General features: G+C 37.3%; 1 protein-coding gene across 12 annotated transcripts in view; it reads left to right on the top strand.

Moving 5' to 3' along the window:
- LOC5568244 (AF4/FMR2 family member 4) overlaps window positions 1-23,910 on the top strand; it is a 303,202-nt gene that overhangs the window by 30,285 nt on the left and 249,007 nt on the right. For 10 of the 12 annotated variants that reach the window (XM_021845890.1, XM_021845894.1, XM_021845893.1 and 7 more), the window contains one exon: window positions 12,831-13,867. In XM_021845890.1, the coding sequence (XP_021701582.1) occupies window positions 13,629-13,867 (239 nt within the window). In that variant the 5' untranslated portion in view covers window positions 12,831-13,628. The remainder of the gene's footprint in view (window positions 1-12,830; window positions 13,868-23,910) is intronic. The other 2 variants (XM_021845884.1, XM_021845889.1) reach the window with 2 other exon arrangements.

Raw genomic sequence — 23,910 nt, 5'->3', positions numbered from 1 at the left:
TCAATTGTAACATTAGGGCGGTTCCAAATTTCAAAATAGTTTGAAAAACCAATTTCCTATGTCTTCCTTACCATTCTTGCGTTAAAAATTGTGTTCTGTGAACTTTTCAGCTTATACGGTAATCATTTAAAGGTGGCCCAAAGACAATGTAGGTTTTTATAGAATTTTTTCTTATTGGCATTACGTCCTCACTGGGACAGAGCCTGGTTCTCAGTTTAGTGTTCTATGACCACTTCCACAGTTATTATAATTTGGAGCTTTCTTAGCCAAAGTTGCCATTTTCGCATTCGTATATCGTATCATACCCGCCAGATGATACTCTATGCCCAGGGAAGTGAAGGAAATCCCCATTACGAATAGACCCGGGACCGATCAGGAATCAAATCCAGAAAGATTGTACCCCGTTTGGCATAAAGTCGTTTGGCATAAGGTCGTTTGGCATAAAGCCGTTTGGCATAAAGTCATTTGGCATAATGACCGTTTGGCATAATGGTCATTTGGCATAATGGCCGTTTGACATAATGATTGACTTAGAATGAATATCGGCATTTTTGAATCTTTCACCGAGATCAACACTACCGAGCCCATAGCAAAAATTTTTGGAAGGTTCTTAACAAGCGTGGTGTTCGTTCAGGGATTTTCCAAGCTATGAATGTCAAAAAATTGTTGACAAATGAAGGGAAAATTAATTTGCAAAATATTGAGAACTCTAATCCAAAGATCTATTAATGCAGCATAATGCAAAAATGGCCTGTATACAAGAGCAGATTATTTTTCGTTTAAAATTTCAAAGCTTTTCAACGATTCTATATATTTTTTAATATTGGAATTGTACATCAAAAACACTGTCTATTATCGAAAGAAGGGAAACTTTGTGATAGAAATTATATTTTTCCAGCATATCTCGAAAGGGGATCATGCGTTTCCAAAAATAAAATATGTTGAATATTGAAAGCTTCTAAAGTAATTTTCATCATAACAGCACGTCTTGCAAGAATTTATAGAACGGCGAAATATAAAAATGGTTTACATTTAGCTTTACTAAATAATAATATTTAAAACAGTATAAATATAAAGAACAGCCTATTTTGAAAAGAAGGCAAAATTTATGATTAAACCAATAGAAGATTAGACGCCAAAAATTATTGCTTCATAAAAGAACGAAAAGATTGCGTTCAGAATCATCGAAGTGATTGTGCTACTTTTCCCCAAATGTCGTTTCTCTGAAAGTCGGTTCCCCGAATGCCAGTTCCTTGAATGACCTTTTTCCCCGAATGCCATTCCCCCGAATGACCGATTTCCCCGAAAAGTGGAGCAGTTTGAATGGGTGCTATAATAATCTTCAGCGGCTGGATAGTGAATGAGAAAGGACGATAAGCAACCAAAATAAGGAGGTATTCTGTCATTCTCGGTTCTACACATGTTGGCAAAAATGCAGAGAATGGTAAAACTCGAAAGAACCGCCAATTAAATAAAGAAGGGCGCATATGAAATGGCCAGTTCGTTCCCCACCCTGAAATGTATAAAGTTACGACAATTATGAGTGCTAAAAACATTTCGTTGAAGTGGACTACGGGGTATTTGGGGAACTGACGTTCGGGGAAACGACATTCGGGGAAAAATAGCACAATCCATCGAAGTAACTGCAGTACAGTAGAGTGGGGCAAGAGTTTATTTTTAAGATTTCTAGCACAATTCAAAACAAAATTTATAAATGTCATGGTGGTTCAAATGCTATTCAAATAAGAGGCTTCCACTCCAAATATCATAAAAATCGATTGAGATTCGGAAAGTTATGGCTATTTGTTGTTTTTCGACGTGAATATTGTTATTTTTGGTCAACATTTCGATGTATGGCACCAAATGAAGATAACATATTTTTCAATATTTTATGTAAGGGCGTTTCTAGACCTATCATAAGGATGCTTTTAGGTGTATTAGTTTTTGCATAAATGCCTGGAAACGATTTTTGGCACATAGTGGGGCAAAAGTTCGAATCAGCGGGGCAAAAGTTCGACTCATGTATAAACTCACGAAAAAAAATTGCAAATTGCCCGAAATCACCATACTATCGTCAAATTTAGCAAAATTTGTCTGATCGTGCGAAAAAGTTCACCAAAATTTCACATTTTAACTTAGTTCTGCAAAAAACTACTATTTTCGGGTATATTTCAATAAACCCAGTTTTGGGCAATTTTTTGATGAAAATTTAGTGCGTATTTTTCGGCAAACGAGCTGATCAATGCTATCGATTGCCGCGCTTTTGTCAGTTGGAGACAAAAAATATTTAAAAAAATATAGCTCCAAAAAAACAGCCTACGTATAAAAGAAGGTGATATTTATTTAAATTTTAAATCAACAGTATTTGTACCTTCAATTATGGTTACATCATATTTTGAATAAATAACATAGAACGTTTAAAAAAAGGGTAAATTTGTGCTAAATATATCAAAAATTTCAGTGCAAAAATATATTCCAATAGCGAAACTCAAAAGAATAATATTTGAAAGAAGAGTAATTTCTGGACAAATAATAAAACATTATTGGCAATAACATTCCTAATATGCTTTAGTTTCCTAATATGCTTTGAGTTGAAGAGCAAATGAATGAATGAATGAATTGTCTTTATTAACGAGACTTTCAGCCCTTGGCTGGTTCGTCTCTTACAAGAGCAAATGATTGTTGAATAAAGTGTCGTATTGTATTAATCGGCTTCAAAATAAGCCTGATGTCATCAGAAAGATTCAATAGAAACGTAAAAACGAATGTCATCTTAAGAAATTCTCATTATGCCAAACGACCGTTATGCCAAACGACTTTATGCCAAATGACCATTATGCCAAACGACTTTATGCCAAACGGCTTTATGCCAAACGACTTTATGCCAAATGACCTACCACCATCCAGAAACCTTCAGCATGGATTTGCTTTATGGCCGTGCACTCTAAATACTCGGATAAGGAAGGTCCCATATGGAAATTACTCTGGAGGAATATTAAAAATGTTCTAAACTCGTTAGTACTGTAACGTATATACACATTTATAATCCCATACTCAAAATTCATTATTTAAACTATAATGAAGGAAGCTGCTGAAGTAGAAAACCCTTCTTGAACTAATATTTTGTGCGATTTTTGCAGATGTTTGCCGGGCTATAACCGTATATGTAGCTAAATTATAGCAAACCAATTTATGAATACCTCTTCTGCCATCCTTCGGATTGAATTGCACTTTTCGAATATTCATTGAATATGGCTTCAAAAATGAGTTTTCACTATGGAATGACAAGTTTGTACACATATTACAGTACTAACGTGTTAGGAACATTTTAAAAAAATTCTCCATAGTAATTTCCATATAAATCTACATTGCCTTTTAATCACCACCGAAAGAGCTGAAAATTTCACAGAACGCTATTTTTGTTGTAAGGTTGGTAAGAAAGATAGAAGAGCTTAAGTTTTTAACCTTTTTTGAATTTTGAATTAGCTCAACTTTCTGGGAAAATTGCGTTTTGTTTCATTTGCGACATACCGTGTTTTCGAATGTTAATCTAGAATTCCGTTCTGCGGCCGCGGATGGAAGAAAGGCATATACCTCTCATCCCACACCGTGCTTCCCCTCAACATTCCCGGTCGGTACATACACCCGACCGGTTACATCACCGCAATCCCAGTTCATTACGCCAAATTGAAATCTCTTCGCTTTTAATTTCACTCCCGTGCCGACTGCGTCGAACCGCGCTTTGTCCTACCGTCCGCTGCAGGGCTGGTAGCGACTAAGTGACTTAAAAATGGGCACTTCAGAGTCCTATTGCCTGAAATTAATCCAAACAAAGGCCAAAAAGAGACCGAAAAGAAATCGAATGGAGACTAAAGAAACAAAACCCTAACAGAACTCAGAAAATAAGGGTTTTATTCCTCAGAGAATACTTATTACTAGTTAATTTTTTTCTAAGAATATTTTAAATATATTTTAAAGTTTTCACAATCTAACTTGTCGCCTTTCTTGTAGTTGGGGCTTAGTACCCCTTCTTTCCACTGCTCCGGTGTAGACAAATGGCCAGCCACTTCGGGCCCATCTTTATGGGTTCAGCTCCGATACCATCATTACCAACAGCTTTAGCTGGTGAATGGCATCCTTAACCTCCCTTAAAGTGGGGGCTGGTTGGTTTCCATCGTCCGCAGTGCTGAAGAAGACATTTCCTCCGTTGTCTCGACCTTCATTGCCTGTGCTCTCAGGGCCATTCAAGTGTTCGTCGAAGTACTGCTTCAACCTTTCGATCACCTCACGCTCGTCCGTCAAGATGCTCCCATCCTAATCCCTGCACATCTCGGGATGCGTTGGGCTTCTGAGGAGAATTTTATGTAGGAAAGAAAAAAAATCCTGAAGCATTGCCTCGAGGAATCTGGAAAGAGATATCTAAAGAACTTGTGAAATAGTCGCGTAATAGCCTCTGAAGGTTTGTTTGGAACCTCTAGAATTCATCAGCAGACTTCGCTGTAAGCAGAATAAGTTAAAAAGGGAGACTTTAGAGACCATTTTAGTTAAATAGAGACATTAGAGACCTTTCCGTAAAAATATAATATTTTTAGAGACTTGCATTGAATAAGAGACCATGTATCTAAAAAAAAGACCTGTTACCAGCCCTGCAGCTGCGACTGCTCTGTCAAGAGTTTTGTCGAACTTGAAGAATCTCCACTCTCCAGTTGCACACTGCACACAGCACATCTCATTTTCATTCCACTTGAGTAAGGGTGATTGCATCAATCGTTGCCCTGCGCTCAACCGTCGGGTATCTGCATCGCAAAATCGCTCCGTTTTCGGCACCGATTGCGGGACCTGATTAACGCCTTTACCCTCGGTCGTCGGCTTCTTCCAGCGTTGGTTATGGCAAACTTTTACCACGATCGGAAGACTCGTCCTCGACGACGCCGGCATGTAAGATTGACTGACTGCCCGCCGCTCCGCGGTGCAATACCCTTTCGGCATCGGCATTCTCTCGGATAAATATTTGCACTTGCTTGGCTTCTGCTGCTGCTGGTGCTTCTGCCTGGTAGCGATAAAATTTCGCCATCATCAGTTCACGTTTCATTGCACTTCATTTTCCATTTGTTTCCAAGTACTTCGTCTCTCGGTGTGCCGGCTGGAAGGTGAATTTGCGAAAAAAATGATTAATTCACTTATAGGAAGAATTTGTTTATCTTACAGTTGTAATCTGAAACTGAGATTCCATTATTGGATTAGGTATGATGATCTCTACCTAGTTTTGCAATGTGCCATTCGTTGCACCAAGTACAGCCTTTGTAAGATTCTTGAACCTTATCTGGAATTAAAGAATGGTCATGTCCATGTGTCTTCTTATTCTCTTTACGATTCCTGAGAACTGTTTCTGTTTCACTTCTCCATTTACTCCTTGCCTTAACTTTTCACTCTAGTTTACCGCAGCAGTCAGGATCCGTATTTTGTCTTTTTTTCTTTTCTTCCAAGCGCATACTGCTGCTACTTATATCTTTGGCTTACATATTTTGAGCGGTTTTTCCGGGAAAGGTGCTCCAGATAGAACGAGGGTTGGATCGTGAAAGGTGATGTTGATTTTCATTTATTTGCTTCCGCACCGCCACACCACACACTTGCCATGCTTGTGCTTGAGGTTTTGCTGCTTTCTTCGTTGAAAGGGCCAAGACCAGCAAGTTCCAATTTTTATTCCGGGCATGAACAGCCGGAGCCAACAACGGAACGACAACCGCCATCAGTGCCACGGCCACCCGGGATTCTTATCTATCTATGATATGTACTCAGTTTTCAATTTGCATCCTCCGTCGTTGGGTTCTGTTTTTTTTTTCGGGGACATCTACTCATTTCCAACTTGAGCACGTCTTGTTCGTTTATATTATTTCCCATTTTGACCTGTTTGCTTGCGCTTACTCATTAGACCAGTAATGATGACGGCGTGGTCTCGGCTTCAGAGTTCGAGCATCATCAGCAGGTCACATGAAGGAGCTACGGGTGACTGACGTTTGTGTTTACGGCGAGGGTACGAAGAGAACCGAAAAAAGAAGCATCGAGCGAGATGCCACCTAAAAAATAAATTTGTGTGATCCTGTCACTTTGGGAGCAAACACCAATAAAGTTGACTTGCGGCTGGTCAACGGTGTTGATAGTGCTTGAAAAAATGATCATATAGGTATATGATTGAAAAATAATATTTGAAAATCTATTCCGAATTCGAAGAAGAATATTATGAATCTAAATGGGGTTTGAGGAAACAGTTCTCGCGTAACTTTACAAAAAGACCTATCTAACATTTAGAGGGTCCATTGTTTACTTTCTCTTAAATCAATAACAGAGTCACATTTATCTTTTATTTTGCGTTTTTTGTATGCAATGCTAGTCAAAGACGTTGCCTTTCGATCTATAATGAAAGACTTCCCAGAAGCTTTAAGTATTGCAGTATAAGCGAGAGCGGAGAGAATATATCATTGTTACATAGGTCCTTTGGCAAAGTTTGGCGATTTACATCCTCTTGAAGGCACAAAGGAGAGTTGGAAATTTTTTAAGTCATAATATTGGTAAACTACCAGAAGTTTGTGCATAAATTTCGTCATTGTTCAATAACTAACCTCTACAAACATAATGCAAGAGTTCTAGAAACATTTATTCGATGTGTTTTCATACACTAGTATCAACTTAACTTTCCTGAAGGATATGAGGGCAGGTGAGTAAGGAAGATTGCTGATAGAAGCAGGGGCACTGAGGAATCAACATTGCAAAAAAAGATTTCTTTACCTTTTTTTTCATCAACATATATAACGAAGTTGTCTTTAACTCTATAAAAATTACACAACAGTATGTTTTCAACACAAGAAACAATACACTGTTTCACAGACCTTCGTTTTCGTAAATATATTTTTTTGCCTGGGAATCAAAGTGCCAAATATAGAAGAAAAGAGTGGGATTTCTGAAGATTTTTTTGATATACAGTCGACTCTCCATAACTCGATATTCAAGGGACCATCGACTTATAGAATATTTCAACACAAAAAATCACAAAATCGAAGGGACAATTTCTTGTATTTCCAATACATAGGGGTCGTCCATATACCATATACGTCAGTGGTCCTCAGCCTAACTGCTTGGACGGGCCACTTCAATGGTTTCAAAACATGACACGGGCCGCAAGTTATGTGAGGATCAGGGTAGACAATATTTGCCGTCAAATGGAAAAAGTCGGCGACGAAGCTGAAGAAAGAATCGTCTTAGTCATTCAAGCGTTGGATCACTATTTGCTGCAGTGATCCGTCACATAGGCTTTGCGTCATGACGAACAAATAAGCTTCCTTCGCTATGGTAGAATCTTCGTTCGGGAGCTCTTTGCTAACAAAAATATCATTCTTGTTGTCGACAGATTACAAGCTTTGTTGAAAAAAAAAATAAAGTACAAAAAAACGCATACGGAATCGACAAGCGATCTCTGAATTGTCAAGTCCACGCGTTTACTAACAGGGCTATTGTAGAACAATGAGGAAAGCGGGTTCAATTGCCAATACAAGCAATTCTGTCATGCAATTCGTTATTTGGTGCGTAGCTAGCGAATATACAACAAACGCCTCCTTCTTTATGAAAGGGTATTAGAAGGAACTAACATTGTTATTAACTATTTTGGATTGAAGTTAGTCATGAAAACTTTCGTCGATGATGAAACACCGACCATTCGGGCAGAGTTGAACACCCTTATTCTTATTTGCGGCGGATCCAACTTTAGATTGAATCCTATTCGTTCGATTCCATGGCCCATTTTATTTTTCTGGCGTAATCGGGAATGAAAAAAGGTTTTCGACCGAACAAAAGTAGGAGTGATTATTCTGGATGATAATGTTTTATTTATTTCATCACGATTGCCAACACTGGTGAGGATTCATTTGAACGACTTTTCTGTTTTAATAAACAGGAAGATTTGTGGAATTTCAGGAAAAGTCGATGACATGAAATATCTTAATTCACATAAATTTCAATAATAACTTCAATTTTGTAAATCTTTAAATATTTTCAAACAAGCCAAAATTCAAAACCTACCTAATACATTTATGAGAAATTTCTGAGGTGTCCTGTCTTTTTTTGAATACTAGGATACATTGTAAAGCCATAAACGCTGAACGTTACTGGGAAGTGAAGAAATTTTTGTAAGTTTGAGGCCCTTAGTCTGCCGATACATTTTTTTGACTCGAAATAACTATAAGATTTGAGGAATCTTGGGATGTTATACAAAATTCAAGCTATTCATGAGCAAATAAACACAGTCCATTCCTCATTATTTCCTGCTCGTTAATCAATTGTTGGCCATGTAGAAAAGCAAACGAATGGCCCGTAATTTTAGCAGTCGATTGCATGAACATAAGAATTTAACCGTTGTCATAAATAATTCACTACTTGCGGGCCACTTCACATTGCTACCCAAATTTGTTCGCGGGCCGCACAAAACGCTCTCGAGGGCCGCATGCGGCCCGCTGGCTGCAGTTTGGTGACCACTGATATACGTGATCATTCATGGAGGGAGGGAGGGGGGGGGGGTGCGTCTGATCAAAGACCACGGTTCATACAAATTTCAAAATTTTTGTATGGACAAATGAGCACGATGGGGGAGGGGGGTGGTCTCTAATCCCAAAAAACTGTCCTCGTGATTAATGGAGAGCCCCTTATATGTATGATCACTTCTGTAAAAGAGCAATATTATTTAGTTCATAGTATTTTACAAACTATTGTTTGAAAACTTTTTTTCGAAATCACGTTATATTTGGTGAGAGTATTTTTTTTTATTTCATGTTTATCAATTCTTATTACAAATTGCAAGTACTTAATGACATCCAGATTAGAATTAAACCAAATTTCCCCAAATAAGAAGCATTTTCAAATAGATATCGAGTTATGGAGAGAAATTTACCTCTCACGTGACATCGACTAGTAGAGATATCGAGTTATATAAATATGATGACTCGACTGTATAATCTGTCAGATAAACCACTGATAAGCTTTTACTTAGAGAAACACTAGAAGCAGACATCTGGAATTTCTTTAATTTTTTGATGGGTTTCGTGGAGTGCAAAATTCAGAAAATACTACAGAATTTTTATCTGTCATTTCATCCAGAAAACCTTCAGAAAGAAAAAATACATCAGAATTTTCCATAGAAATTGCTGCAAAGATTCTCCAAAATTCCTCCAGATAAATGTCCTTGAATACCTTCAGGTATTGTATTAGAAATGCTCCACCGCTTTCTTCAGTAAATATTGAACATGAATTCCTCGAGAAAAATATAAAAATGTTTCCTCCAGGATGAATGAAGCAAAGTAATTCGTCCAACGATTCATCTAGTCTAGAAGTTCTCACCAAGATTCTCAAACATATATGGCGGCATCCACAAATTACGTAACACTCTAGGGGGAATGGGGAGTAGGCTCAAGCGTTACGGCTCATACAAACATTTGGAATTTTTCATACAAAAAGCGTTACGAAGGGAGGGAGGGGGTCAAATTTATAGACATTTTGGTAAAAAATCAAAGGTGGTCTAAAGACGATGAAGGTTTTTTATGTTATACAAATTTATAACTAATATTATACTTCCGACACTGGTAAACATCCACGTTCATGCTATAGTACATTACCGAAGTTTATCACTTAAGCTTTAGGTTGTGCAAATTATGTTAGAAGTTTGGTAGAATTTTACTGGAATTTCTCAATATTATATATGCTTCACAGTTATGCATCACAGCTACGAGAAATATCGTTGAAGTTTTATTTACTGCGAACGTAAAAGATGTACAAAATTCTATTGTAACCTTATCAGTAATAAACCTTTAAGAAATTCGTTAGTACTCTGAGAATTCCCGTATGTATTTTTACTAAGATTCCTAGTAAAGTCCCAGAACGAATTCCTGAAGGTTAGGAGAGATTGCTGGTGAAATTTATGTGGGAATTTTTGAAGAAGTTTCCATGCAAGGCACTTACGGTGAGGTCTAGTGGTAACGTCCACGGCGACAAGGTAAATGCTGGTTAATTCTAGTATAGGTTAAATTCTTTGTTAGTCCAATGTAATATAAATTTCCCAGACATCCCTGAACATAGATTGCCACACGATATAAGAATGCGAAAATGTCAACTTCGACAAAACACTATCTCAATTAAAAACTGTAGAATTGTACTTAGAACACTGAGCTGAGAAACAGGCTTTGTTCCATTGGGGACGTAATCCCAAGAAAAAGAATGGAAGAACATTATGGAGATATTAAAAAAAAAAACTGTGAGCAAGACACTGAGACAAATGTATGGCAAGTTACCTGAAGTTTGCTTTAGAGGAATATCTGTCAAATTTGTTTAAAGAATTCCTGCATTATTTTAATAAAGTCTTTTCCTCCTTTATTTTAATAAAGTCTAGAATAAAATCATGTAATAATAAATTGAAAATCCTGAAGAAAACCTTGATAGAGTATATGGAAGAATCTTTAAAGAAATCTTTAAATTATGTACTGTATTACAGTTGTCACGCAGTTTTTCATAGTCAAAATCACAACGCTGCTGTTGTGTACGAAAAGTGAGATTTTGCTAGTTGTACAAAATACAACAGCGTGATTACAGATGCGATAAATAATAGCTAAAATAACCTTTTTTTGCAGGAATCCCTGTAGAAATTCTTGTATGATTATTGTTCGAAAAAAAAACAGATGAAACCCTTAAATAATTCAAGAAAAACTTTGAACATTCTAACATGAATACATGGGAAATCAACCACAGACTTCCTTGGAAAAGGGTGAACACATGGTGGGGGTGGAAAAGGAATCTTAGGCAGAATTCCTGGAGAAATCTTTCGATCAACTTAATCATCAATCGATCAGTCAATCAATCAGTCAATCAGTAAGTATTTGTCATTTGATGACTCTCCATGGTATAAACTCCAATTTGTCATAAATGTCAAATGTGACGGTTTTGCACTTATGGGCAGTGAAGAAATTCTACAAATATTTCTTTGAATTCTTTAACCCTCTAATACCCAAATTTTTATTTTCGATTTAAATATTATTTTTCGTTATCTAAAATCGTTCTTAACACGTTCTGGGCAATTATTTATTTTTATTCGAGAATTATTGAATTTTGGTTTTTGATTTTTATAATTTTTATTTTTGAACATCCCTAGCTTTTTTCATTTTTTCTTGAAGCCTTTTCTGGTTGTTGATTTTTGGCAATAATAAAAATTTAAATTTTTGCGGTACTTTTAAAAATATTAAATTTTCAATTTTTTTCGGAGCGTATTTTATTTTCCGTGTAACTAACGGAAAAAAACAGGTTTGAAATTATTTTGATACCACCAGACTCTTCTTTTGTGATAGGTCGATCGTAGAAAAATATTAAGGTATGATTTTTAATATTAAACGTTAAATTAGCCACGGGCATTTATAGGTTATATAAGAATACAATTTTTCAAACAATTTTCAAAAATACAACGAAGTTTCAAAAGTCATAAAAAACTTTTCTTATATGCGTGTTATGAGTCAAGGTTTAAGCCAAAAATAAAATAATTTTGTTTTCCGAGCTACGAAAAAATACACAAAATTCCAAAGTGTACCCCGTCTAAAGGCGGGGTTGGGTATTAGAGGGTTAAGGACTCCTTCGTTTGATTTATGAATGAATCCCTAGAGGCACGTATGGAGTGGTTATTGATTAATTGCATTCAGAAAATCAAATCGGGTTCTCTCTCCTAGGCCCTATCTTTTAGTTTAAAATAAAGTGATATAATGCAGAGCTACAAAAAATTTAAATGGTACTCCGTTTGAAGGCGGGGTTAGATATAAGAGACTTAAAGATAATCCTAAAGTTGTATTCACCCAAATGGAGTTCCTAAAGTTTGATTCATTCCTGATAAAATCATCAACGGGAAAGCACCTTAAAATCCGAGGTTTCCTATTGTAATGTAACCATTCGCAAACTGCTATTGAGGAAGGATGAAATTACCCGTCCCCTGTTATGCTATTATTCAGAGATCAGTCTCGTTCCGGAAAAGTAGGTACTTCTGCCGCCACTCAACTAAGCGATGATTTTTCCACATCTATGACCCATTAGGGCGGTTCAAACCAGTGTTCTGTGAAATGTGAAATGGTTAACTCGAAATCACTATGGGGAAATTCTGAAATATTTTTCAAACCCGTAAGTACTGCAATGCAAACATAAACTTATTCATTCTCGTATTCTCGGCAGTCTAAGCCGATGCCGCGCTTCTTATGTAATTTTGTCGAACATTAGCACACAAATTCCGTGTTTGTCTATTTGCATTCATGCGTTGCTCAATCCTCTATCGATTCACACCGACAGACTTTTCAAAAAGCTTTTGGGTACGTTTTTACAACGCTGCGAACATCTCTTGTCAGTGTGACTATTGTCGGCAGCCCCATTCTCTTCGGCAACATTCCCGTAAGAACTGCTGGTGAATCTCTTCGGCAGATCCAAATCAGTCACACACGCCTGAATGTTCATTTGAATTGATGACATCTCTGGAAATATTGTTCGTTCAGTCTCGGAAATCTCGTCAGCAGGAAGCGGGCAGAACAAAGAATCATCTAAATGTTTTCATTTTTCAAACTTTTTTGAGCTGCCCTAATACCCCAATCCCAACTGTTCCGGCGGCGGCGGTGGCGACGACGCCGCACACTTGTCGCTCAAAAGCCCTCGAAAACGAACACTTGGCTATCGTCATCAACATCAGCACCATCACCTACGCACTGTGCACAAACTAGGACGTACTCACTTCTCACCTCGTTATTTTCACTTCTTTCTTTCCATTTCAGAGAGTGCAACCCCAGTCAGTGCTGTCTGCTGCCCACATTTAACCCTGCCGCGACTTTTCGCGCGCTCCACAAGATGCAACAAGATGCACCCGTCTTGTACGACAGTTCGGGTGCTAGTACTAGTAGTGGAACAACGCAAACCAGCGCACCAACGACTCACCACGACAGCGAGCTACAGCAATCACTATCCACAGTGCGGCAACAATTGGTAGCGCCATCGTTCTGCGACAATTACTCCTACCTGTGCTGCGGCGGGGGCGCGGGTGAAACGTGCTTGCAGTTGTGATTATTTGTGTTTTATTTTTCGTTCACGGGCAGTTTTATTAGTTTCGAAACTAGATCAGATTTTACCCCGGGTAGTGAGTGAGGGAATCACGTGGCAATCTGTTTGGGCAGTGAAGAATACGAAGAAAAAGAAGAAGATAAATTGTGTGCACCGGGAAATTTATGCCAAACTGGTTCTTCAATTCCCTCGGTCGTTGGGAAATATCGACCCGGACGAAGGGGTTCGTAATCCCTTGTCGGTGAAGCGTATATAGATAGGATACATAGATAGGTGGTTGGCGCGCAGAAGATCCACTGCAAGTTTTGTTAAGTTACAGAGCAAACAATCAAACTTCCAGTGGGAAACAAGCTGTGCTGTGCAGATGCAGCCCTAGTGTAAGTGCAAGTGCATATATATAGTGAATAAGGAGAAAGAGTGAAATAGTGAAGGTAGCAAAAAGAAAAAAGCATGTTGGTAATCAAGTACGGGAAGGCTCACTTTCCGCCATCGTAATATGTAGTGCAAGATGAGCAATGAAAAGTAGCGGCCACAAAAAGAGTAGCAGTAGCAGCAGCAGCAGCCGGAATCTGCATTCATTCAGCTCGCTGGCGGCTTCTGCAGCGGGCGGATTTGGATTCGCAGGACTAAGTTCGGCCTCAGCGGGATCGGGGTTGTTATCTTCCTCGTCGCTGTCATCCTTGTCCTCCTCGTCGCTGCTGTCGGCGGGGAGCGGAGGGGGTGATTTGGATATGAAAAAATCGCAGAAACCAAGGTAGGTGGCATGGGATACTGAGAGGGATTTACTTGGGGGTGGATGGATTTGAAGGATGAGATATAGATTACAGTTGGGATGTAATTGTGTAGGAGTGGTAGGGGTAGGTATTGCTTAATAAGCTGCATTCGAGGATTATGTTCCGCCTGCATCGACTCTTCTGTAGATTTTTACACTTTTCATCCTCTTTTTATGGTCGAAATTCAGATCATTGATTGTTTTAATACGTAGTTAATATCTACAAGGTATCTAATTTGACGGACATGATGTGCCGCAAAGTTGTGGAGAAACCTAAAGATCTTTTTAATGCTGAAATAAATTATACATATTTCCATTGTTCCACTATATTCAAATGAAAGTCAGTAAATTGTAACAAATTTTAGATAACAAACGTGAATATACCTACGATGAAAGTGAAATGGAAAACAACAACTAAATCAAAATTGTACAGCGTACAGAAAAACCTAATTGACGAGTTTAACGTAATTAACCCAATTCGATCTGACACATTTGCAAGACGGCAAATTCGAATTTTTGCAAAAACTAAAAGATATATGAAGCAGGGTTAATTTCATAGAAAGTTAAAAATACAAAGATTTTGTGGGAGTGTTTCTTATGGGGGAGGTTGTCTAACGCATTCCTAGGGTGTAAGGCGCTGTCCACAATTTACGTCACGCTCTAGGGGGAGGGGGGAGTGTTCTCAAGCGTTACGGCTCATACAAAAATTATACATTTTTCATACAAAAAACGTTACGGAGGGGGGAGGGGGTCGAAAATTGACAATTTTAGCGTTAGGTAATAAATGGATGCTCTCTAATGTCAAAATAGTGACTGGCAACACTGTACAGGTAGATTTGAACATGTCTCTTTCTAGAGACATGGTATTTGATTTAATTGAAGTCTCTAAAAAGTTTATATTTTTAGTGGATAGTGGCAGGTTTTTGAAGTATATTCTACTTGTAGTGAATCTTGATGCAAATTTCTACAGACTCCAGAGAAATCTTCAAAGACTATTCCACTGGTTCTTCAAGAATTTATTCTCAGATTTCTCGTAGAACAGCTTCAGGTGATTGCTCGAGAGATTTTTTCTGGAATACTTCAGGGACCCAGGGACTTCTAGAGGGGTTTGAGGAATTACTAGAGACCATCCTAGGATTTACTCCAAATATTTTTCCACTAATTCTTCCACCGATTTCTTAAGTTGTTACTCTAGGAGACCTTCCAAAGATTATTATAAAAAAATCAACAATATCCACAAAACAATTTAAGAATTCTGATAAGTACATTTACGAATTCCTTCTTTCCCAAATTCACCCACGGCTACTCCCAGAAATTGGTCCAAAAATTCATCGAGAGGAAATCAAAACTCTTCCAGGAAATCCTTAATAGATAAAACCTTCGGATTTCCTCAATAAATTGCTCAACGAATTTCCCCAAACATTTCTTCCGAAGATTACTCGTGTATAGTTATTCCAAATGTTTATTTTAGGTTTCACACCAGTCCACAATAATTCCTCCGATCCTTCCTATACAAATTCCATCAGGGATTTCGTCCGCTGTTTTTCAAGAATTCCCTCAAAAAATCCTGTAGGATCCTATTCAGGGATTCGATTGAATTATTTTAGCAATTTATAAAATATCACATACTAAAACTTCATCAAAGAGCCCAAGAACTCTATCAAAGATCAACTTTGAAATAAATACCTAACGGAGATATCCCTGAAAGAATGAATGGAAGAAATCTGCGAAGGTTTCCTTGGGAAATTTCTCAATGAATTACTGAAGGTATCGTAGAAAGAATCTCTTGAGTAATTCCTGAAGGTATCCTTAGAAAAAGTTTTAGTTGAAATTTAAAAGAAATCATAAATAACAATTTTGTAGGTAATACCTGAGACAAAGACTCGACAATACACATTTGAATTTGGAGCCAAAACGGTCCAGCCCCTGATTAGTTCACCAAACAGTGTTTCCAGGAATAATTATTGTACGGTGACTTCCAAACCTTATGTGCACATCTTATTTCCCCCTCCTTTTCAATTTTCATTGAATTGCACCAATTTTCTGACAATACATAGATCATATAAGAGGAAAAGGAAACTAGCAAGAATCCAGGTGTCGCATCTAAGAAATCTTTGGAGAAAATATTTGGTTTATTCTGCAAGATATTCTGAACGCGAATCTTGAAGGAAATCGTAAGCAAACCGTTGTAATATTTCTGTGTTTTTATTTCTGTGGTTGTCTTTATAAAATCACTTATCCTTGACGGCATTAAAAAGAAACAAAATTTCTGGAGAAATTCTTGGAGGAGTTTCTTAGGAAAACATCACTAAATAAATTTCTGAAGAAATCTTTAAGCGTAATATCTGAAGAAAGTTTTGGGGGCAAATACCTGTATCAATTTCTGATGAAATTTCTGGAGAATATCATAAAAACACATACAGTAAAAAGAGCTAATATACTTGAGATTTTACGAGAAATGGTTAGCAGAAAAAAATCTATCTTACAAGAAAAAATGATTGGCAATTGACATTCACTCCATTTGTTCTAAGCAATGAAAGTTGCCGTCTTCCTATAGGTTTGAGATATTCAATTACTTTTGGTTTTATTTAAGCTATTTTGATAGTTAAAAAAAAGTTTTAGCATCGTTATATGTTGTATAGAATAGCATTTAACGTATGTGGAGATTTAAATTGGTTGTTTTGCATGAGATTTGATATATTCAACTTTCTTTGATTTTACATATGCAGTGTTGCCAGCTTACTAATAATGTTGTATTATATATGGAACATTAGATAAAATTGAATACCAGTACAGCTCAAAACAATAATAAGTGAATAAGTGATACTTATGGTTTGGTACTTATACTTATGGTTTACTTATTCCGTTTAAGCAGTAGTGGCAGCATGAAAAACATCTATGTTTCGCTCTCCCGTTCAAAATCGATAATTTTTCTTCAATTTCTCTTTATGACCGATTCTTTCATGATCCGTTGAAGTGTTCAAAGAAAAGACTAGAGTCTAACATTTATGCTCGAATCATTTCAAGTAACCGGATTCCGGAGGAGAAACATAGTTTGATACCGGAGATAATATGTTACTCTAAAGGCGCATTAGTGTGTGTAATGACAAATAACAATTGAATTCTTAATTATTTTACCAGAGGAAAACTTTGTCACTCATGGATAATTTTGTCCTTTATTGCATTAAAGCTAAGTAATCACCGACCCATGCAAAATATGACTACAATTCTCGGAAAGTGCCCGTAAATTAAACGCTTCATTGACCAGTCGACCAAAGAACAACTTAGCAGACAATTTTACGCCCTCACTACTGTGAAGATTTTCCAGTTGCGATTCCGACCAGCTTCCGCCATTTCAACCCCTCTTTCTTTCTTTTTTGACCGCAGTAAGTCCCCAGCAGAAGCAGCAGCCGGGCGCTATTTCACAAGCAATAAAATAATTTTGCCCCGCGACTGGCTGGCTAACTGACTGACGGCCGCCGCCACTGAGCGCATTCCATTGTGCTCCATAATGGACCGATCGACCGACCACTGCACTGCACAGTGACTCCATTTGTTCTAAGAAGTGGTCATAAATCATTTTATAGAATGTCTGGTGAAGAAACACACGGGAGCTTAAAACGGACCAAAATGTCATCCTTTGCGTTTGGACGCCTGATTTGTTTTTATTTTGACAATTTTTTAGTCCAATAATAAATACAAGAAAATTAGCATATCATCCAACTCTAACATTTGGACGTCATGTCGACTTTACTAGAGTTGCTGTTGTACCAGAACTAATTTTATTTTCTCTGCGCTCTAACTGAAATAAATAAACGTTAAGTATAACTTTGGGGCCTTCCTTAGCCGAGTGGTTAGAGTCCGTGGCTGCAACGCAAAGCCATGCTGAAGGTGTCTGGGTTCGATTCCCGGTTGGTCCAGGATCTTCTCGTAATGGAAATTTAGTCGTCACTAATCAACACCCTTCTTGTGGTGATTGTAGAGATGCAGAGGTATTCTCGGTCTTAAAAAGCAACAATCATTACACACTAACATTCTTTCCCAATCCCAACTGACTGTATACCTCTGCATTCTCAAGTTCATAATTGACCCATGAATAAATAATAAGACGAGATTTTTTCAAATGTTGACCAATGGGCGCTTACACTATGCGCTGGTGGCGTCGGACGTGCGGCAACACATCGGCCCATATGGGATCAGTTACTGGCATCAACCGTGCCAAAGGTATCATTGTCTTGGTGAAATTGTTTCACCCGATCCACCCGCGGATGCGGGCGGGTGCAAAAGAAACAAAAATGAAAGTGAACATCAACCACCGAGAGCGCCGCGTCAGCAGTGCGATCTTCAAGTGTCTGTCATTTGGCTGGCAGAAACGAGTGTATTAGATAGAGGGAGAGTGAAATGAACATGTTACTTCTGTGTGAATGGTTTGTGAATGCACACATTTTGTGCTTAAATGATCACACGACACACGGACTGCTACTGCTACTACGGGATGGCGCTTCTCTTTTAACGCCTCACTTGGTTTGTGCTCATGTGCATTGCCATAAAATGTCTTCAGACGAGAATCAGTTGTGATTAGTTGCGAACTGTTGTTTATAGTAATAGTGGACAACTTACGGATCGTAAGTTACGATGCCAAGATCTATATCGAGAGAGATTATTGATTAGGGCTTAACTGACAAATCAATAACAATTCGAAAAAAAAAACGAATGATATTTGCAACTACAATTTGTAATCCTAATTTAAGATTGTATCCTCATACTTAAATCTTATTAATCAAAATCACATTTCATAAAACTATTTTTGAAACCCCTATAAATAACACACATATCTCTTTCAGTTTCGAGATTATTCACTCAAGTAAAATTGTTACATCTGGCTAACATTCTGGAAGAATTTAGATGAATATTCCGTAGGAATTTCCAACGGAAAATGTGAAAATTGTCTGGGACCAGTTTTGGACAAGATTCTGGCATAACTTGAAAAGTGAATTTGGGATGAATTTTTGACTGAAATATTTTAATAAAAATCAATATCTAACAAGCCTGCGGGATAAATTACTAGTGTACTTTTTTCAGTAATCTACAGATTCTACCTTCTGAAAAAACATAATCAAAACTCCTCCGGAAGACAAGCATTAGGATAACAAAAAAAAAAGGGTTTGTCAGAAACTCGTCTAGAACGTCCAAGAACGAGAAGTGCTACTTTTGATATAAGTAATTTCAGAAATTACTTATGAAATTCCAACAAATAAACTATAATAACTATATAACTATATAACTGTAAAAATAAATCAAATTCGTGTGTTGTTACAGCATCATGTAAACTTAAATGAATATACATCCAATTTTCAACTAAAAATGCTTGATTATTACATGATCGTGTAAATTCAAAGTGAATTCGATGGAAAAATAATGGTCGTTGAAATTTAGGTTTTTTTTTGATGCTCCAAATATGTGCATGAAAATAAACTTAAGTTTACAACATTTTTTTAGCTGTTTGGTCAACTATTTCTATACAAAAAACACGTTTCTATAATGAATGCTTGCTCCTTAACATTAAATCTCCCTGTTCATGAAATTAAGCAACAAATATGTGATTTCAATCGTCTACTGTTTGCGTAATAATCTATGTATGCAAAATTAGTCATTTTCAGGGTTGTATATCAGATAAAAAGTGAGGCTACGAGTCGCCATTGAGTTCTATCATTCTTTTCAATAATTCATTTATTGAAACGGTCAGTTGAAATATAGATATTTTGAGAACGCATGGAATTTTTTTTAATTCCTTATGCCCAACATTCTCGTTTGTCTCGTCTTCTTCTTCTTTCTGGCGTTACGTCCCTACCAGGACAGAGCCTGCTTCTCAGCTTAGTGTTCTTATGAGCACTTCCACAGTTATTAACTGAGAGCTTACTATGCCAATGACCATTTTTTGCATGTGTATATCGTGTGGCAGGTACGAAGATACTCTATGCCCTGGGAAGTCGAGAAAATTTCCAACCCGAAAAGATCCTCGACCGGTGGGATTCGAACCCACAACCCTCAGCTTGGTCTTGCTGAATAGCTGCGCGTTTACCGCTACGGCTATCTGGGCCCGTTTGTCTCGTGTTCGTCAATAATCAATTGTGTTGTTTATTTTGGAAGAAAATAAACTCTTCTTAACAGAAATTCTGCCACAAATTTAGCATGAATTTATATTTTTTTGTTAGATTTAGAATTCCGTCAGGATTTTTTTCAGTATAATTCGTTCAAGATTTTCGCAACAATTTGGCATACAACCAATAAACCTTCGATTTATTTCACAGATTTGTTAAGAAATGTTTCAAGAAATTCGTTTAGCTTGTATCTCTACTTCAAAATCTTCAATTAATTTATGCCATTCATGGACAGGATATTTGTTATACATTCTTTAAGAAATATGTTTTCCAGAGCTCATGAAATATTGAGATAAAGAAAACTAAACCAGAGAGTCACCAAAGATTGTTTTCAGTATAAATTTCAGTTTAATCTTTAGTATTCAATGTATAGCTTCAATTCATGTTTGAAGCAAAAATTTAAAAAAAAATGTGTGACAAGAGACATTTTAAGAGCTGTAAATGTATTAAACAAAATTTGTCACTGGTTTTGCATATGTTATTGATTCTACATTCAATAACTCGTTAGACGCTTCAAAATCAAGTTCAAAGATATTTGTATTCGGTGTTTTTATCATTATATGACTTATGACTCATATGAACAAATAAACTGTTCGGCTTTGCAGAGCTGGTAGCAAGTATTTTTTTATAGACTTGACCACTTTTCGAAGATTGTGCTACTTTTCCCCAAATGTCGGTTCCCCGAACGCCAGTTCTCCGAATGCCTCGTTTTCCCGAATGCCATTTTCCCGAATGACCCGTTTCCCCGAAAAGTGTAGCCGTTCAAATAGGTGCAATACTAGTTTTCAGTGGCAGGATGGTGAATTATAAAGAATGGTAAGCAATCAAAAGAAGGAGATATTTAGTCGTTCTCATGTGTATGCCAAAAATGCTGAGGACGAGTTTTACCTCGTAAGAACCGCCAACCAAATAAAGAAGGGTGCATATCAGATGACCAATACATTCACCCCCTTGAAATGTATACAGTTATGTCAAATACGAGTGCCAAAAACTTTTCGGGGAAGTGGTCCATTCGGAGAAATGGGATATTCGGGGAACTGGCGTTCGGGGAACCGATATTCGGGGAAAAGTAGCACAACCCTTTTTGGAATGCCAATATCTAAAAAGTCTCAATTTTCAATGACAGGTCTTTAAAGTCTCTATTTCAACCAAAATGATCACTAGAGTCACTTTTTTTCTCATACTGCATTGGATCCTGGCGCAAAGATCTTAAGGCTTCAGAGACACCTTCAGGTAGTATTACACGACCATTCCACAGGTTCTTCAACAATTTCTTCTCAGATTCCTCGAATAAAAGTTTCAGGAATTCCTCTAGTGATTTCTTAAGAGTTTTTCCTCTGAAATACTTTCAAGGACTCCTGCAGGGATTCCGCCAAGAATTTCTCTTCAAATCACTCCACCAATTTTGCCAGAAATTCTTTCAACGATCTTTCAAGAGATACTGTATGAAATTCTTGAGCACTCTAGCGTTAATACGTGCAGTAATTTTCTTATGAATTATTCTGAAAATTCCGGATTTCTCCCAGATATTTTTTATTTTATTTAAGAAAATTAACAAAAGTTTTTTCGAAGAAACCCTTGGAATTGCTTGGCTGTTTTTTTTTTTCAATTATTCTTCCAGACATTTTAATATAGATTTCTTTAATTTAATCCACAGTTGCTTGTAGAAATTTCCTCCAAAGATTTTTCGAGAAAATCTTTCAGGAACTCTTCCAGGAATTCCGCTATAAATTTGACCTGGGATTCCAATTAAAGTAATCAAATCACCCTCCCCCCATTTATCTACGAATTTCTCCAGTATTTAATTTATAGAAGATTCTTGAAAGAATCTCACGAGAAATCCCCAGATTATTTCTTAATGATATCCTAAGAGTCATTCTCATTGAAATCTTCAAGACATCCTTAACGACAATTCTGTGAGATGTCCTATAAATCCATGGAGGAATGTTAGGAAAAATTACTGATTGCATCTTGAGAGATGTCCTAAGGAAATCGATGAAGAAATGCTAGATAAATTCTTTGAAAGTTTAGGGTTTTCTTGGGAGGAATTCCAAAGATTCTAAATAATTCCTGTGAGTATCCTTAGAGAAAAGTCCAAAAGTTTGTTCATAATCCTTACAGTAATTCGTCAAGTATTTTACAATGCAATAGAGGTTCCTTGAGAAATACGATATAGGCAACTCAAGAGATATCTTATAGAAAAAAACTTGGGAAAAATTTGAGTTGGATGCCCGAGGATTTTATTGAAAAAATCCTGGAAGAATGTTTAGTGGAATCTCTGTAGAACTTTCTGTAAAAAACTTTCGCTAAAGAATCACTGAATAATTCTTTGGAATAATAACTTCGGTAAATTTTGGCCTCAATTGATTTCTGATGACGGATATACGAGGAACCGCCAAAAGAATTAAAACAACAAGAAAATTTCGGAGGAATATATGGTGGAATATCTGGAGTACTTTTTACCTATTTTTTTGGAAGTTATTTCTATCATTATTATTGAAATAAGTGATTGATCTGCATGTTATGTATTTTCTTCCAAGGATTACTTTCTTCCTTGTAAAAATAGAACAACTCGAGAACCTCACCGTCTTACATCATCGGCATTGACTTCCCGATCGGAAGGAGGCAGCAATAACACTGATTAGACTTGAAATTCCGCAAAACGTTGAATCAGCCTAAAGTGCCATAAAAAACTTGATCGCCCTCCCCGACCCTTCATCCTTCCGAAGAAGATTCTCATCATCCAAAGAAGGACTTCTAACCTTCCCCACTCTCACAGCCCATCGGAAAAGCTAAATCCACACAGTCACTTTGTACGCGAGTTGAACTATACGCCAAATGCGGGAGAGAGCAACAGCCTGCAGCCTTGCGGATGGGACGGCTAGCAATATTTAAAATTCAATTTCCCTCACAGTTGACTTGTTTTCCACTAAGGATTTCGACATTCCCTTTGCGATTTTCTTTTTCCGGTTTCCTCCTTGAATACGTCAAACCCTCCGCTCCTCGCTGGAAGCTCCCACAGCAGCTCCACCTCCCTGATGCTTCCGGTAGCCTTTGCTGCTACTCGATGCCAACCCCGTCGGGTTGCAGGGCTGATCACTTTTAGGGATTTTTTATCACTTTTTTTTAAATCAATCACTTTGAAGTCTCTATTTCATAGCGTGGTTGAATCAAAATTAAACAGTAGGGTTTTTATATTTAAGTTACTTTTAGTCATCTTTTTGAGAATCTTTGTCACTATTTGATCACTATTTTCTCAATTTTAGTCACCACTTTTCGCTATCAGCCCTGCGGTTGCGAAAGGTTCGGAGTCTTCTCCGGTTTCGGTTCGATGCTATAGAGGTTAATCCATTTTGCTGAATCAAGCGAAATACTTCCTATCTCTCTGCTTCTGGGAAAATTCGATTCTCCCTGGCCGGTTATGGTGCGTGTTTGTGTAGTTCGGCTATGTTTAGGCACACAGCAAAAAATAAGTTGTGATATTACGTAATTTTATTTGTACATCAGTCTCGTCGCTATTAAGGCGAACATTCACATTTTTTAAACGACAAACGATCTAGCAACAGGGATTGAATCCTGAGAAAATTGAGAGAATCTCTCACGTATCACTCTCTGTAACTATCATAACATGCTGCACATTATGAGAGACTGTTTATCGTATACTGCTACAAGTTTGATCAGATTGGGGGGATAGTAGTGCATGATAAAACCCCTCAAAACATACTCCAAGCCTGGGGGACACTGTTGTTATTCGAAGTTCGTGGATTGTTTATCGTGCCAGTAAAAAAAACACCTATCCCCAACGGTAAACAAGCGAGAAAAATGGATTTTATCATCGCTCTCTCGTTGGGGCTCTCGCTCGCT

The sequence above is a fragment of the Aedes aegypti genome, chromosome 2 (assembly GCF_002204515.2).
Source record: "Aedes aegypti strain LVP_AGWG chromosome 2, AaegL5.0 Primary Assembly, whole genome shotgun sequence".
In the NCBI taxonomy this organism is placed as follows: domain Eukaryota; kingdom Metazoa; phylum Arthropoda; class Insecta; order Diptera; family Culicidae; genus Aedes; species Aedes aegypti.
The sequence above is the reverse complement of the archived record's forward strand: the minus strand, read 5'-3'. Positions and strand labels throughout refer to the sequence as shown.